Source organism: Sturnira hondurensis, unplaced genomic scaffold (assembly GCF_014824575.4).
Source record: "Sturnira hondurensis isolate 20B ecotype Veracruz unplaced genomic scaffold, ASM1482457v3 Scaffold0004257, whole genome shotgun sequence".
NCBI classification, from domain to species: Eukaryota; Metazoa; Chordata; class Mammalia; order Chiroptera; family Phyllostomidae; genus Sturnira; species Sturnira hondurensis.
The window spans coordinates 4554513-4567927 of record NW_028076888.1 but is presented as its reverse complement, the minus strand read 5'-3'; the positions used below and the strand labels follow the sequence as shown (position 1 = coordinate 4567927).

General features: G+C 57.5%; 1 protein-coding gene across 3 annotated transcripts; it reads left to right on the top strand.

The window, feature by feature from the left end:
* The first annotated feature begins 1210 nt into the window (after positions 1-1210).
* On the top strand, positions 1211-12565 carry AGTRAP (angiotensin II receptor associated protein). Of its 3 annotated transcripts, none has more exons than XM_037045218.1 (5): positions 1211-1325; positions 7391-7425; positions 8877-8982; positions 9813-10011; positions 11864-12565. In XM_037045218.1, exons 1-5 carry the CDS (start codon positions 1299-1301, stop codon positions 11977-11979), a joined length of 483 nt encoding a protein of 160 aa, XP_036901113.1. In that variant the 5' UTR covers positions 1211-1298; the 3' UTR covers positions 11980-12565. The 3 variants fall into 3 exon arrangements, with proteins under 3 accessions (XP_036901113.1, XP_036901115.1, XP_036901114.1); XM_037045220.1 differs by lacking the exon at positions 1211-1325 and adding an exon at positions 2234-2378; XM_037045219.1 differs by lacking the exon at positions 1211-1325 and adding an exon at positions 2519-2753.
* Positions 12566-13415: the final 850 nt, after the last annotated feature.

The window sequence follows — 13415 nt, the reverse complement described above, 5'->3', positions numbered from 1 at the left end:
GGCCTTCCCACCAGGCCTGTCTTTCTTTCTTTTTAAGATTTTATTTATTTATTTTTAGAGAGAGGGGAAGAGTAGGAGAGAAAGAGAAACATCAATGTGTGGTTGCCCCTCATGTGGCCCTCTGGGGCCACAGCCTACAACCCAGGCATGTGCCCTGACGGGGAATTGAACTAGCGACGTGTTGGTTCTCAGGCCCACGCTCAATCCACTGAGCTACACCAGCCAGGGCCGCCAGGTCTTTCTAAAGCTTTTAGTGTCTCAACTCAAGCGGGCGCCAGCCACTGGCCCCTTGTTGGTGGATCATAACAATATCATATATGTACTGTCCACTTACTGAGAGCCAGGGACTTTGCCTTGACAGAAACTGTCCTTGAGCCCTCTCCTTGACTAGGCCTCTGTGTCCATCCTGTTCTCGCTGGGCCTGCATAGCCCAGTTTTAGAGAGAATCCTGACCTTGATATCAGATCCCCCTTGCTATCTGATCAAGCCCCCCCCAACACACACACACACACACACACACACACACACACACACTTATGATGTCTCAGTCCCTGGCCTGCCTTTTAGCAGAAATCCGGTCAGGTCAGCTCAGCTCAGCTCAGCATAATCCCACCCACCCTTGACATCTCCTCTTAGGGATTTTCCATCCGCTGACCCCTCCCTCTGCTGCTTGGCTAGGAAACCCCACTTGTCCTTGCTGTGTTCATAATTAAGCTTGATTTCCCTATCCCTATTGCAAGAGTCTGCAATAAAGCCTTCCTTATCATTTTAACAAGTGTCAAAATAATTTTTCTTTGACAACATGAATTCGGTCATTTATCCTCACAAGGATCCTATGAGGTAGGTCCTGTAAATGTCTCCTCCTTTACACTGGGAAGTATGGAGGAGAGAGGATGCCCTAAGAAATGAGACACCAGCTGTTGCCACATTCGCAGTTTGCACCTGGACATTCCCCCAGGTTCTCCCCGCAGCAGGTGCTCGCATCAGTCTACCTGCTGGAATATTAACCAGGCAAGATATTGCCCCTTTGTGACAGAAACCCCGCTGGTCTCCAGGCGCCCGGGACAGCTGTCTGAGCAGCGAGTGGCAGGAGCTGGGAGCCTGGAGTAAACGCGGGCAGCCCGACGCCGTCTCCTAGCAACTCGGCAGCGGTCCCGTGACCCGACTCACGCGGCCCCGAGTTGAGCTGGGGTTGGAGCTGGAGCTGCGGGCGGGGCGGGGCTGGCAAGTTTTCGTTCGGAGTTTGCAGGCCGCGAGTCTCGGTGGCTGTCTCGCCGGTGCCTTCCTCTTAGGTCGGGATGGAGCTGCCCGTCGTGAACCTGAAGGTGGCGACGGGCGTGGCGGGGAGGGGGTGGCCACGCCGCAGGCGGGCGGGAGCCTGGCGGGCCTCCCGAGTGGGTAGGGGGCGTTTGCTTTTTTAAATGGGGTTTTATAAGTGAGAGGGCCGACGGTGTGCGAAAGAGGAGAGGTAGGGAGGAAGAGAATGTACAGCCCCAGGTGAGAAAGAGGTGGGCAGACAGACCAGGGCAGGGAGCGGGGTTCAGGAAAAGGTCTTCAGGGAAGACGGAGACTGGACGGCGGCGGCAGGGGGAGGGAAAGGGCCGCCCGTTCCCGGAGCCAGCCCCTTCCAGCTGGGAGCGTTCTGCCCCGAGGATCGCTGTGGCCTACACGCCCAGAATTCCCCTGGAAAAGAGGAAGGCGCGGGGGAGGGGCCCTAGGAGACCCCGAGGCGGCGCTTGGAGGCCGGACACCTCCCCTCACCGACAGAGACGGGAGGGGCTAGACCTTTCACCTGGCCTCCCAGCACCGCCTGGTACTCTCCTTTGCTTGCTAAACCAGGTTAAGAAAATTAGATTTCCCAGACAAGTAGTTTCTCCAAAATACGTAAGCCCAGCGTGGTTATTTCCTACTAAACACGAACTTCAGTAGAAATTGCTTAAAAGCAGAAAACCCCAAGTGTGTGCACCTAGGAAAACACTGCCGGGTTTGTGGGGTGTCTTCATTTCCTGAGCCTCCTCCCCAGCTCCTCGGGGCGCCCTTGACTGTTCTTTTTCTGCCTGCCCTCTGCCCCTGGCTGACTCCCCAACCCCCGCGGTGCTTTTTGGGCGGGGGGGGGGGGGGGGGGGGGGGGGGGTGCAGAGCCTGTAGCTTTGGTCTGGAGGCTGTGAACCTTGGACCAAACCTGCCGTTTTGGGTACTGGTGCACACTCAAAGCTTTGAAACCTGTATTCAGGAAGACTCACAAGTGACCAAGCATTTAGCAGCCAGTGGTGTCTGGCACCAAAGAAACCCAAGCGATAAATGGCTACAAACAACACGTCATCCGTGTTTGGGTCAGGAGATGTGTTCTGTGCTGTGACTTCACACTGGCTGATTTTGTGAGCACACTCCTTTGGGCAAACGTCCCGAGGCTTCTGCTCAACAGCCGCCAACAGCTGCGTGGAGACACGGCTGGAGCAAGGGAAGGGATTTGGGGTGCTTGTCAGCTGGGGAGAAATTACATGAGGGCAACCGAGGTTTGTTGGCATCTGTACTCGTCCTGTTTCAGGCAGTGTGAGGTTATCGCCAGCTGCCTTTTCTCTGATTAGGGATTCGCATAAAATAATGCTAAGGGAAAATCAGGTGATGGACAGGGAGGCTGGAATGGAAGGGGCATCTGTGGTATGCCAGGTTATTTAGTTAATCACAGCAGCCTTCCAAGAAAGTTGATACCGTCACCTTTTTACGGATGAACAGACTGCAGCCCAGATCAGGTAAACAACCTGCCGAGGTCTCATAGGGATTCAGTGGCAGAGTCAGGACCTGAACCTACCAGGTCAGACTTCAAAGCTGGGACCCTTCTTGGCCATGACCTGGTAGTGAGGGCTTCTGCCTTGACAGCTTATGTCCATCAGGAGCACTTAGTCCCTTTGGGGCTTTTTTGGAGCAGTTTTACGTGCCTGCCAGCCAGGCACCACCGCACGTGTGAGCTGCGCTGACTTTGGGGGCCATGAATGAAGCAGCTGGTCCTCGCTTTGTCTCTAAGGGTCTTTGCTTCCACCAGTCAGAGACCAGTAAATGCTGGGAGTTTCTGAGGGGCTGGGGTGGCCAGGTGACATACGAGACCTCCACTGAATTCGAGTTTCAGATCAACAATGAGGGATTTTTTTTTTTTTTGCATGAGTGTATTCCAGGCAATATTTGGGACATACTAACAAAATATTCATGATCTGAAATCAGAAGTTAACTAGGTGTTCTGTGTTTTCGTTGTTAAATCCGGCCACCCTGTGGAAGGCAGCTGTTGATTCCTTGTTCGCAGACACTTAGGTGGGATGTTCTGAGGTCAAGGCCCCGAGGGAGCTGGGGAAGTGTGCCCCCAGCCCCCACACCTCTGCACTCCTGGTTTCTTATATTCCATGGGCATTGGCCCAATGCCTGCTTGTGCCCAGCCATGGTGGGCAGTGGTGCCAGATGAGAAGAAACCGCTGCCCCAGGCCCTTAGCTCAAAGGGCAGTTTCTCACTGAGCCCTGTCCTGGGTGGGAGGAGTAACATTGTGACAAGCTTAGAAGGAACGAGACTTGGATCCATGAGGCCTTGTTGGAACAGGCCCTTGGGAAGGGTTGGGGGAAGTGCAGTCTGAGTTAAGAGCTCAGGACGGCTGGGTACGAAGGGCCGACCACCTGGCAGGCACTTTGCTGAGTGTCTCAGACGCCTCTTCAATGGCCGCCTGCCCCCGTACCCCTAGATCCACTCGACAACCCTGAGAAACAGGCCTGCTGGCCCTCATGGACGGACGAGCCGGCAGCAGTTCTGAGAGGTCAGGTGATTTGCCCAAGGTCACACAGCTTTCTCATCTTGAGTCCAGGATCCAACCCACGTATTTGGCTGATTCTGTCCCCCCACTAAGGCAGCCGTGACTGGTGGCCCTTAGCCTCAGCCGCCCTGGGGGATCGCACTACCTCACAGAACAGGTCGTGTTTGCAGGGGCTGGTAGGCGTATATTCCACCCATCCATCTGTGTGTTGATCTGAGGTTCTCCACCCCCACCCTAACCCGCCATGGGCCCTCTAGCGGCACACAGAGGGCCTAAGTCCCCGTCCACATGCCCCCTTGGTTTCCCCTCAGCCTTCCCTTCCTCGGATCAAACCTCATTTCCTTCCGCCCTTCCCTTGCTTTCCCAGGTCCTGACAGTTGCACAGGCCTTGGGCAGTCAAGGCCAGCAGTCAAGGCCAGACTTTGCTACTTATTAGCCTGTGACCTTGAGCAGGTTTCTTAACTCTCTGAGTATCAGTTTCCTCACAGAAAAAAGTGGGTAAAAATAACCCCTGTCTTCTGAGGTTAATGAGAGGAGGACCCAGGGGTCCAGGAGGTGGTACAGCGTTGCCTGTTTGTTGGCGTGAAGACTCGGCCTGGATAGGCCGATTCTGAGATTTGCATCTGCGCTTTGTTATTTATGAGTGTTCCAGTTTGGGCCAGTTTGCCTGATCTCTCACAGCCTCAGTTTCCTCATAAGTTAACAGGGATTAATACTCTCCTCCACGGAGTTTCGTGAATGACGGGGGTTAGGTGTTCAGGGCAGTGTAGACCACGTGGCGGGCGGACCCTCATCAGGAGCAGGAGTTGCTCTTGCTGGCGCGGTCCCAGAATGCCTGCCCCGCACAGATGTGTGTGCTTGTTAAGTGGATACATAGAGGGGCCATCCAGATGCCTGCCTGAGTGTGGTTGAGGCACCCCCATGGGACACGTGGGTGGCAGGCGTTGCCTCCATTTCACAGAGAAGGAAGGCACCTGGGGCTCAGACACAAAGGGACCTGGTCCTTGGGCCAGAACCCGGGGCTCCTGTTCCTAATCCAGCATCCCACGACCCCAGCCTCCTTGGCTGTTTGACCCTCTCCCCTCCGGGCTGCCAACACAGTGCAGACTCCGTCTGGGAAAGAGCTGGGCCACCCCTCTAGGCGAGCACTGTGTGAAGAGTCCAGGAGCTCAGGTCTTTCTTTCCTCTTTCCCTGGGCATGTTCTCAGATCCCTTCCCCTCCCTCCCGCATTCTCTAGGGCAGTGCCTGGGAATCCCAGGTGTCCCCTTGGTGACCGGAAGCCTCCCCCAGAGACAGCAGACAGTTGTTTTGTGCTGAGATGAGTCACTGTTCTCCTGCACCGGGGCAGGGCAGGGCTGGTTTGGCCAGCTTTCTTGTTGGAGCTGACCTGGACATAGGCCTGGAGTGGGGGGGGTGGGCCACAGGGTGCCCCCCTTCCAAAGACAGGGAAACTGAGGAAGAGGAGGCTTAGTCTTCAGTGGGCTTCTTTTCCCAGGGGCTCAAGAGAGTGATCTGGTAGTGCTACATCTCTTAAATATTTCTAAAACGGAAGGGATGCCCTTGGAGCGGACTGGATGCCTTTGGAGGAACTGCACTATTTCCAGGTTATTCTCTTCCCTTCCCCAGAGGGATGGCATCTTTTCGGACCCTAGCCAGGTTCTTACTCTGTCTCCCGGAAACGTCTTTATCTCACGGGTAGTAGCAAGTGACCTCCCCAGGGGCTCCCCTGCGATCTGCTGCCCTCCTGTGTCCCAGCCGTTCACCTTGCCTCACCAGGCCCAGCTCTGCAGGGCCGCAGGGGAAACAGCTGCCATGCGCACAGCCTAGACGGAGCAGCCAGAGCCCTGGCAGATGAGGCCCCGTTCGGGAAGCCAGCAGTGGGAAAGACCAAGCTGTAAGATGTGGGTGCGAGCTCCCGCCCCTGCGCCTCCTTCCTCCACGTCTTAGTCTCCAAGCCAGACACCAGGATGGCTTGGCCCGCCACGTGGCATGGCAGATCCCCTCCCGCCTGTTNAACGTCTTTATCTCACGGGTAGTAGCAAGTGACCTCCCCAGGGGCTCCCCTGCGATCTGCTGCCCTCCTGTGTCCCAGCCGTTCACCTTGCCTCACCAGGGCCCAGCTCTGCAGGGCCGCAGGGGAAACAGCTGCCATGCGCACAGCCTAGACGGAGCAGCCAGAGCCCTGGCAGATGAGGCCCCGTTCGGGAAGCCAGCAGTGGGAACGACCAAGCTGTAAGATGTGGGTGCGAGCTCCCGCCCCTGCGCCTCCTTCCTCCACGTCTTAGTCTCCAAGCCAGACACCAGGATGGCTTGGTCCGCCACGTGGCATGGCAGATCCCCTCCCGCCTGTTAGAGGGGACAGGGGTGTGCTCTTAAGATAAAGATCCCCTCCTGCGCGCCCCCCCCCAACTCAGGCCCAGTCCTGCCCACACCCAGATTCCTGGCCCTTCCCCACTCCCTTATCTTCTGCTCCAGTCACACAGGCTTCTGCTCAGTTTCCAGAATGTTCGCAGAGCAGCTGATGTTCCTTCTGCTTGAAATGTTCTTTTCTCTCTGCCCCTCCTTAACCCCCAGCTCATCATTGTCTTCTCGGTGGCCCTGTTGTAGAATGAGGTTTCTCTTCCTTTGTGGTAACTTTCCTTCCGGACAGGGGTCTCACTGGATCCCTCGTTCCTCTGGTCATCGTTCCCGAGTGTCTCTAGCCGGGGAGGGCGGTTCGGTGCCACCTCTGCTCTGCATGCCGTCTCCACAGGGCAGCACAGCCACCAGGTGGCTCTCAGGGGTGTCGGGTTAAACCAGTAAACGTTTGAGAAACTGAGAACCATCTGGTCGCTTCTCTTAAGCCTCTGGAAGAAGAAACCCACGGAAGACAAAGCCTCTGTTTCCCCGTCTTGGTAGTGGGGTGAGCGCATTCACACAGGCCCGGGGAGGCTGATGGTTTGAATGCTGGCTCTGCTGCTGTCCAGCTGTGACCGTGAGCAAGTTCCTTGCTCTGAGTCTCAGCTTTCTCAGCTCTGGAATGCACCTCAGAGGGTTCCGAGAATGAAATGAGTTCCTATACAGGACGTACCTAGAACGTGCCCAACACATCGGAAGTGCTCACAGATACACAAAGGTAGATGGTCATGCAGATTCCTTCTACAGCCGGCCTGTGATGTACAGACGAAACCTTTTCAAAGTCTCAGGACCTCCCCAACGTCGGGCTTATCAGTCCTTACAGAATTATTTTCCTGAGTTTTGGGGACTGTGGAGTCAGACCCCTTTTGGTTCACTTGCACTGGCCAACTCAAATCGAGGTCTCCTCCTCTTGCAGGGCAGATTCCTGCTCCTTCAAGGAGCCCCCGGCCCGAGGGAGCAGGAAGAGTGTGGGTGTCCGCTGTGGCAGTGTCCCCTGTAGCAGCGTCCCCTGGCCTGGCCTGTGCTTCCCTGCCCCCTGGGCTCGCTCGCCACTGCTGGTATTTTACAGCGGACATCTGCGCAGCCCGCTTACTTGGGGGCTAGAGAGGGGCCTCCGGTGTTTTCTGGCTCCAAAAGCTCCCCGCCCCCATGGCAGTCACGCTCACCCATCTCTCCCCCACTCCCATTTCATGCGCAGATGATCATCCTGGCTCACTGGCTGTTGACGACCTGGTAAGTGACTCCCAATGTCTGCGTCCGTGCCCACCTGTCTCCCAGCGGGTTCCAAGACTAAACAACGCTTTTGTCAAGCAGAGCCTCAGCAAGCTCCCCACGTCCCAGGAATTTTGGAGGGGCAGGCAGTTCCCTCCCAGAGGCCTTTGCCATCACCGCCTCCTAGGAGCTTTGAGCCCGCATCCAGGGTGGCAGGGTCAAGGACAGATTTCTCAGTCACACTCCCCTGGCTTCTGAGTTAGTGAGTCTGGGCTGCAGCCCCGGCACCTGTTTTCTGAAAACCCCCAGACTATTGAGCCCGGCTGCCTTCTGCGCTCAATTGCTTTGCACATGTTTTCTGTATGGTAGGTAAACTTTAACGAATGTCATTGAGTTTACAAAGTGCCTCACCGCATGCCGGGTGGTGAAGGCCCAGTGAAAATGCTGAATAAGAGCATGGCCTCTTGAGCCCGATGACCTGGGTTCAAATCCCAGATCTGCCACTTAGCAGCTGTGGGCTCTTGGGCAGGTTACTTGACCTCTCTGTGTCTCCTCATAAAATAAGGATAGTAATGCCTCCTCCCTAGAGTTGTTAACACAGATGCATGTGAGTGACTTAATTCAAAGCATTTAGAAACATACCAGCCCTGGCTGGTGCAGCTCAGTGGATTGAGCATGGGCCCTCAAAACAAAGGATTGCGGTTCAATTCCCAGTCAGGGCACATGCCTGGGTTGCAGGCCAGCTCCCAGCAGGGGACGCACAAGAGGCAACCATACATTGATATTTCTCTCCCTCTCTCCTTCCCTTCCCCTCTAAAGATAAATAAATAAAATCTTTTTTAAAAAAAGTAATGTACCAGATATGAATAAGTAAATAAGAGAACATATCAGTTATTTACCATACCCTAAAAAATAAAATAGAGTGGGCGTTGGGACAGACTCTTAAGTGACAAGGTATCATTTACAATGCAGCAGTCAGGGATGGAGTCCTGGACTTAACATTTGAGCTGAAACTAAAATGACAAAAAGGGGCCAGGTGTTCCTGGTAGAGGGATGTAAAGGGGGGCTGTGTTACCGGCAGCGCCCACAGGGCCCCTTGGGCCATGGAGCAGAGTCTGTTTTATTACAAATGGGACAGAAAGCCGTTGGAGGACTTTGAGCAGAGGACTGATGTCCTGGAATTAACATCACTAGTCACTATTCAGAGAATGGCCTGGAGGGGGCAGCAGTGGAAGTGAGGAGACCAGTGGGGAGGTGGGGCTGGGAAATCCCGCTGGAGTGGGTAGTGTTTGGGGCCTGAAGGGACCCGTGTGGAAGCAGAGCCATGGAATTTCCTGACATTCCTGGCTCACAGCTGGGGAACAAGGGGCCTGGCAGATGGTGGCTTCTCAGACCCTGGAGCTCGAGGGAGGTGACCTGTGGGGGGGGCAGGCAGTCACCTGCTGACCTGACTCGGGTGCGTCTTCCTGCAGGGGCTGCCTTGTGTTCTTCAGCTCGTACGCCTGGGCCAACTTCACCATCCTGGCCGTGGGCGTGTGGGCCGTTGCTCAGCGGGATTCCATTGACGCCATAAGCATGGTGAGCTGGAGAAGCAGCACAGGGGCCTGTTCCGTCTTCCCCTCACCTGTCCCCCTCTTCTGTCTGTTCCTCGTGCCCATTTCCCAAAGCCTTGTAGATCATCCCACCCGTGCAGCCCATGTGTGTGTGTGTGTTCACTAGCCTGGCCTGCCTCTGCTTGCCTGGTCCAGACAGCCTGGAGTCTCTCCCTGCCTCTGCCCGGAAAGGTGTGGGGTGGGTCCCACCAGTGGTCCAGACTGGCCACCCCTGGAGGGTGGTGGAACATGAACTCATAAATCGCCCCCCAGGACCCTCTTAGGAGGGAGGGATTTGGCTGGGGCACCCACGAAGAGGAAGCTCCACTACTCTGTGAGGTCAGAGTGGACACAGCCCCACCAAGTGCTCCTTTGGGGGCTTCCCAACACCCACCAAACCCTTGGAGGGCGGTGGCGAGTGCCTCAGAGGAGGGGTTTCCTCAGTGGAGGAGACCATGGGTGAACTCCGAGGCACCTTCCATCTTGGAGGTCCTAAAACGAAATCTTGTGCCTGGCATGGCCTCAAGGGTAGTGATAGGAGAGACAGGTGGGGGCTGTGGTGGAGCTGGCAGGCTGGCTCGGGGCCTCAGGGACCCCTGAGTCCCTGCTCCAGCCCCTCGGGCACCTTGTCCACAGGGTCCTACCTGCTCACGGAGGCTGCTTTCCAGCAAACCCTAAGGACAGGGCTCAGATGCAGCTTCTGGGCTATACATGGTGGAGGTGCGGGGAGCGATAGGGGTGTGGTAGGGCATCACTGTGCTCATAAACTCGGGTGATACGCAGTCACCCTGGACCCTGTGCTGTCCTGTCTTTCAGTTTCTGGCTGGCCTGGCAACCACCATCTTCCTGGACATCATCCACATAAGTATCTTCTACCCGAGGTCCAGCAACATCACGGACATGGTGCGCTTCGGTGCTGGCATGGCCATCCTCAGCCTGCTCCTCAAGCCGTTCTCCTGCTGCCTGGTCTACCACATGTACAGGGAGCGTGGAGGCATGCTCCCACTGCACACTGGTGAGGCCACCCCTCTGGCCAGCTCCCAGCCCCCCCTGGGAGCTGGCACTGCCATCTCCTCACGTCGCCTTCGTCTCCTCGCCTCACCCACAGCCCCTGCACCAGGGAGCTGACCCCAGGAGACAAGGTGCACGGAGGGGCTGGGCGTGAGCATTGAGTGCCAGGCCATAAGCTGGGCTCCTGGTCTCTGCTGCAGGAGCACTGTGGTCTGGTGCCATCCCAGCCTGCCATGACCTTCCCCGCCCCGTCCCAGGCTGAGTGGTGGCCAGGACCCCACTCTGAGCTCAAGCTGGGATGTGCCCCAGTCCCAGCTGGGGGTGGTCTGCAGCCTGAGGCCTAAAGTCACCTGCAGGGCCACCCCTCCTCTCAGCTGCCACCGACCCCATCCCCAGAGTCCCTCTCCTGCCTCCTGGGGTCTGGGTGGCCAAGGGAGAGATGGTGCCGCTATGGCTGACCGGTTCTCTCACCTCAGCCCTGCCTCTCACTGCCCTCCCCGAGTCGTACCCCTCCCCGTGGGGCCGTGCCAGTGTCCTACTCGCTCTGACACCTGTGCTCATTTCCCTTCCCCCTCTCCCTCAGGCAGAAGTGGGGAGGGGTGGGTGTGGCCTGCTGCCTGTCCCTCCTGAGAAGAGGGTGGTGACTCACCTGGGGGACCAGCATGGCCAAGGGCAGGCACCTGCTCTGGCCAATCTCAGCACTGCCTGGGCCTGCCCTGGGGGGATGGGGAGGAGCCAGTAGCATCCTTCCATTACACAGATGGGGAAACCGAGGCCCAGAGGCCTTGGGACTCGTTCAGGATCACGGGACAAATGAACAGAGTAGATAGGAGTGCGGAGGGAGGGCACTGAGAGCCCTACTGCCCGCCTTGCCCCCCAGCCCCAGCTCTGGGCTCTGCAGTGGCCGGGCTCTGGCCTTCTGGACAGAGCGGTGATTTTCAGCCCGTGCGCCACAGGCATTTTTACAACACGCAGCACCTGACTCTTTAGTCAGGGGCCCCGACCTCTTTTCCCTCAAATCATCATCAAATTAAGAGATGACGACAACCAACACAACAATGGCAATTGGGTGTGACTGAATCCACAGCATACCTGTTTTGGGGGTCCAGTCTGCAAAAAATATGTTTTTTGTTGTGCTGCAAAATTTTTTAAAAAGATTTTAATTATTTATCTTTAGAGGGGAAGGGAAGGAGAGCAAGAGAGAGAAATATCAATGTGTGGTTGCCTCTCGTGTGTCCCCTGCTGGGAACTGGCCTGCAACCCAGGCATGTGCCCTGACTGGGAATCGAACTGCGATCGTGTGGTTCGCAGGCCCGCGCTCAATCCACTGAGCTACACCAGCCAGGGCTAAAATTTTAATAATTAGCTTACGTGTGCCATGTGATGAAAAAGGGTGAAAATCACTGGATAGAGTGACCGTGTTCATCCTGCCTGGGCCGGGGCCAGAGGGGAGCACGGGCCCCGGGTGGACGCCCCTCGGCCCGATTCCTGAGCGTGCCACGCCGCTCAGGAGGCACTGACGCAGAGCAGCAGAGCACCCAGGCTTCGGGCTCATGCTGCCTGTGTTTGAATCCTAGTCCTCAGCTTCCAGCTGTGTAGTGTCAGGCAAGTCGGTTCATCTCTTTGATCCTCAGTTTCCTCATCTGTAAAGTGGGGACAATAAAACCGCCAGCTCTGTAGGGTTGGTGGGGGATTGAATGGAATACGTGCAGAAGGCTTGGTGCCCAGGCGGTGGCCACCATCACTGTCCTGCCGGCCTGCCTGGCGTGGGGTGCAGCAGGCCTTGGTTTGGATTCAGTGAACCACCCTGAGCCCTCACCCTCTGTGTTTCCCTTCTGTCCGCCCCCCACTCCCAGGTTTCCTCGGGTCTTCACAGGAGCACAGCGCCTACCAGACGATTGACTCGCCAGAGGCCCCAGCAAACCTCTATGCAGGCCCGGAGGGCAAGGGTCACAGCCCGCAGGAGTACTGAAGGCAGCCCCGCTGCGCCGGGCCCCAGCTTGGGGGCCAGGATGACGAACTGTAGGGGAAGTCCGGTCTGCTGGCTTCCCTCCTGCCCTGGATGCCATTCTGGAGCTGCATCTGGTCCCCTCCTCGGACCTGCTGTGGAATGTGCCCTCCCTCCCATTCCCCATCTGAGGTGTTGCCTGAACGCCCCTGTGCACACGCCTGTCCCCAGGGCCTCCCCTCCCTTCCGTGTACCCCGCTGGTTCCAGGCGGGGAACCGTGGCCACTCTCCTCAGCTCCGCCCTTGGCTGCTCCGTGCAGGCTCCAGGCCAATCCACGCCTGAGGCTGGCAGAGCCCAGCCTCCAGGGGCCAGAGACGCCCCCACCCCGGGCCTCCCTCAGTTTGTCCAGCCCGCCCACAGGAGGCCTGTGGGCTTCCAGTTGTGCTCCGCCCCAGGAGCCGTCCGTCACAGGGGGGTGAGGTCCTTGTGCTTCTCACTGGCTGGTCAGTTGGTCCTGGGAACCCCGGGGCCGGAGGTGGGAACCGCCTGCTACGCCCAGCACCCGCCACGGCCCCCCGCTGCCCTTCTCAGAGACATGGCATTAAATGTCGGGGATTTCTGTACCAGGGTGTGTGTGGCGCAGCGTTCGCTGTGCTAGCTGAGCAGGGCTCAGGCCTGCCACTTTTGGGAGGTGCTGTTCTGTGAATGCCCCAGGTGCCTGGGCTGAGCAGCCTGTTCTGTCGTGGCCGAGGAGGCAGGGGCTCCCGGTCAGCGGTGCCCATCATGCTGAGGCCCCTGCAGAGGAGGACACTGTCAGCGTGGCACAGGGAGGTCTGTTTCTCTGGATCAGAGGACTCAGCCAATGGGTGGGTCTTGCTGCGCCACTGGCTGGCTGTGTGCCTTTGGGCAGTGCGGCCTCTCTGACCTCAGTGTCCTTCCAGAACTAACTCCTGCCTGAGCGTGATGATGCTCGCAGAAGGGCCCTGAAACGACAGCCAAGTTGGTAGTGGGGTTGCTCCTTGAGCTGGGATGAGGTTGGGTCTGAAGGTGACGGGCGACCTCTTCCTGATGGACCCTGTGTCGTGGCCGCAAAGCTGACTGGAACTGCTGCCTGTCGAGAAGCTCTGAGGGTCCCTTGCCCCGGACCCCACCCCACTTTGGTGGGGATGGGCATTGAGCACTGGCCACAGGTGTCTGGCTCAGCCTGGCTTGCCCCCAGTGTGGAGAGGTCAAGGCCCTGAGCACAGCCCCCACCATCCTCCTGTCTGTATCTGTCAGGGCAGCAGAGTGCCTGCCGGTGCCGTGGGCTGCGTCCGGGGCCTGTTCTCGGGGAGCAGACTTTCAGAGGCCGCTGTCAGGAGGCAAGAGCCCTGAAGGAAGAGAATGTGACCTCTGGGAAGGGACCCACGCACTAAGGCCAAGGGACACTGAGAGCCACAGCTGTGGCCACCCAGAAACA

Bases quoted from the DNA above. Each gene is read 5' to 3' on its own strand.
- AGTRAP (XM_037045218.1), top strand. From the start codon at position 1,299: ATGGAGCTGCCCGTCGTGAACCTGAAG. The intron at 7,426-8,876 runs GTAAGTGACTCC...GTCTTCCTGCAG, and splicing joins CACTGGCTGTTGACGACCTG to GGGCTGCCTTGTGTTCTTCA. The intron at 10,012-11,863 runs GTGAGGCCACCC...CCCCACTCCCAG, and splicing joins CATGCTCCCACTGCACACTG to GTTTCCTCGGGTCTTCACAG.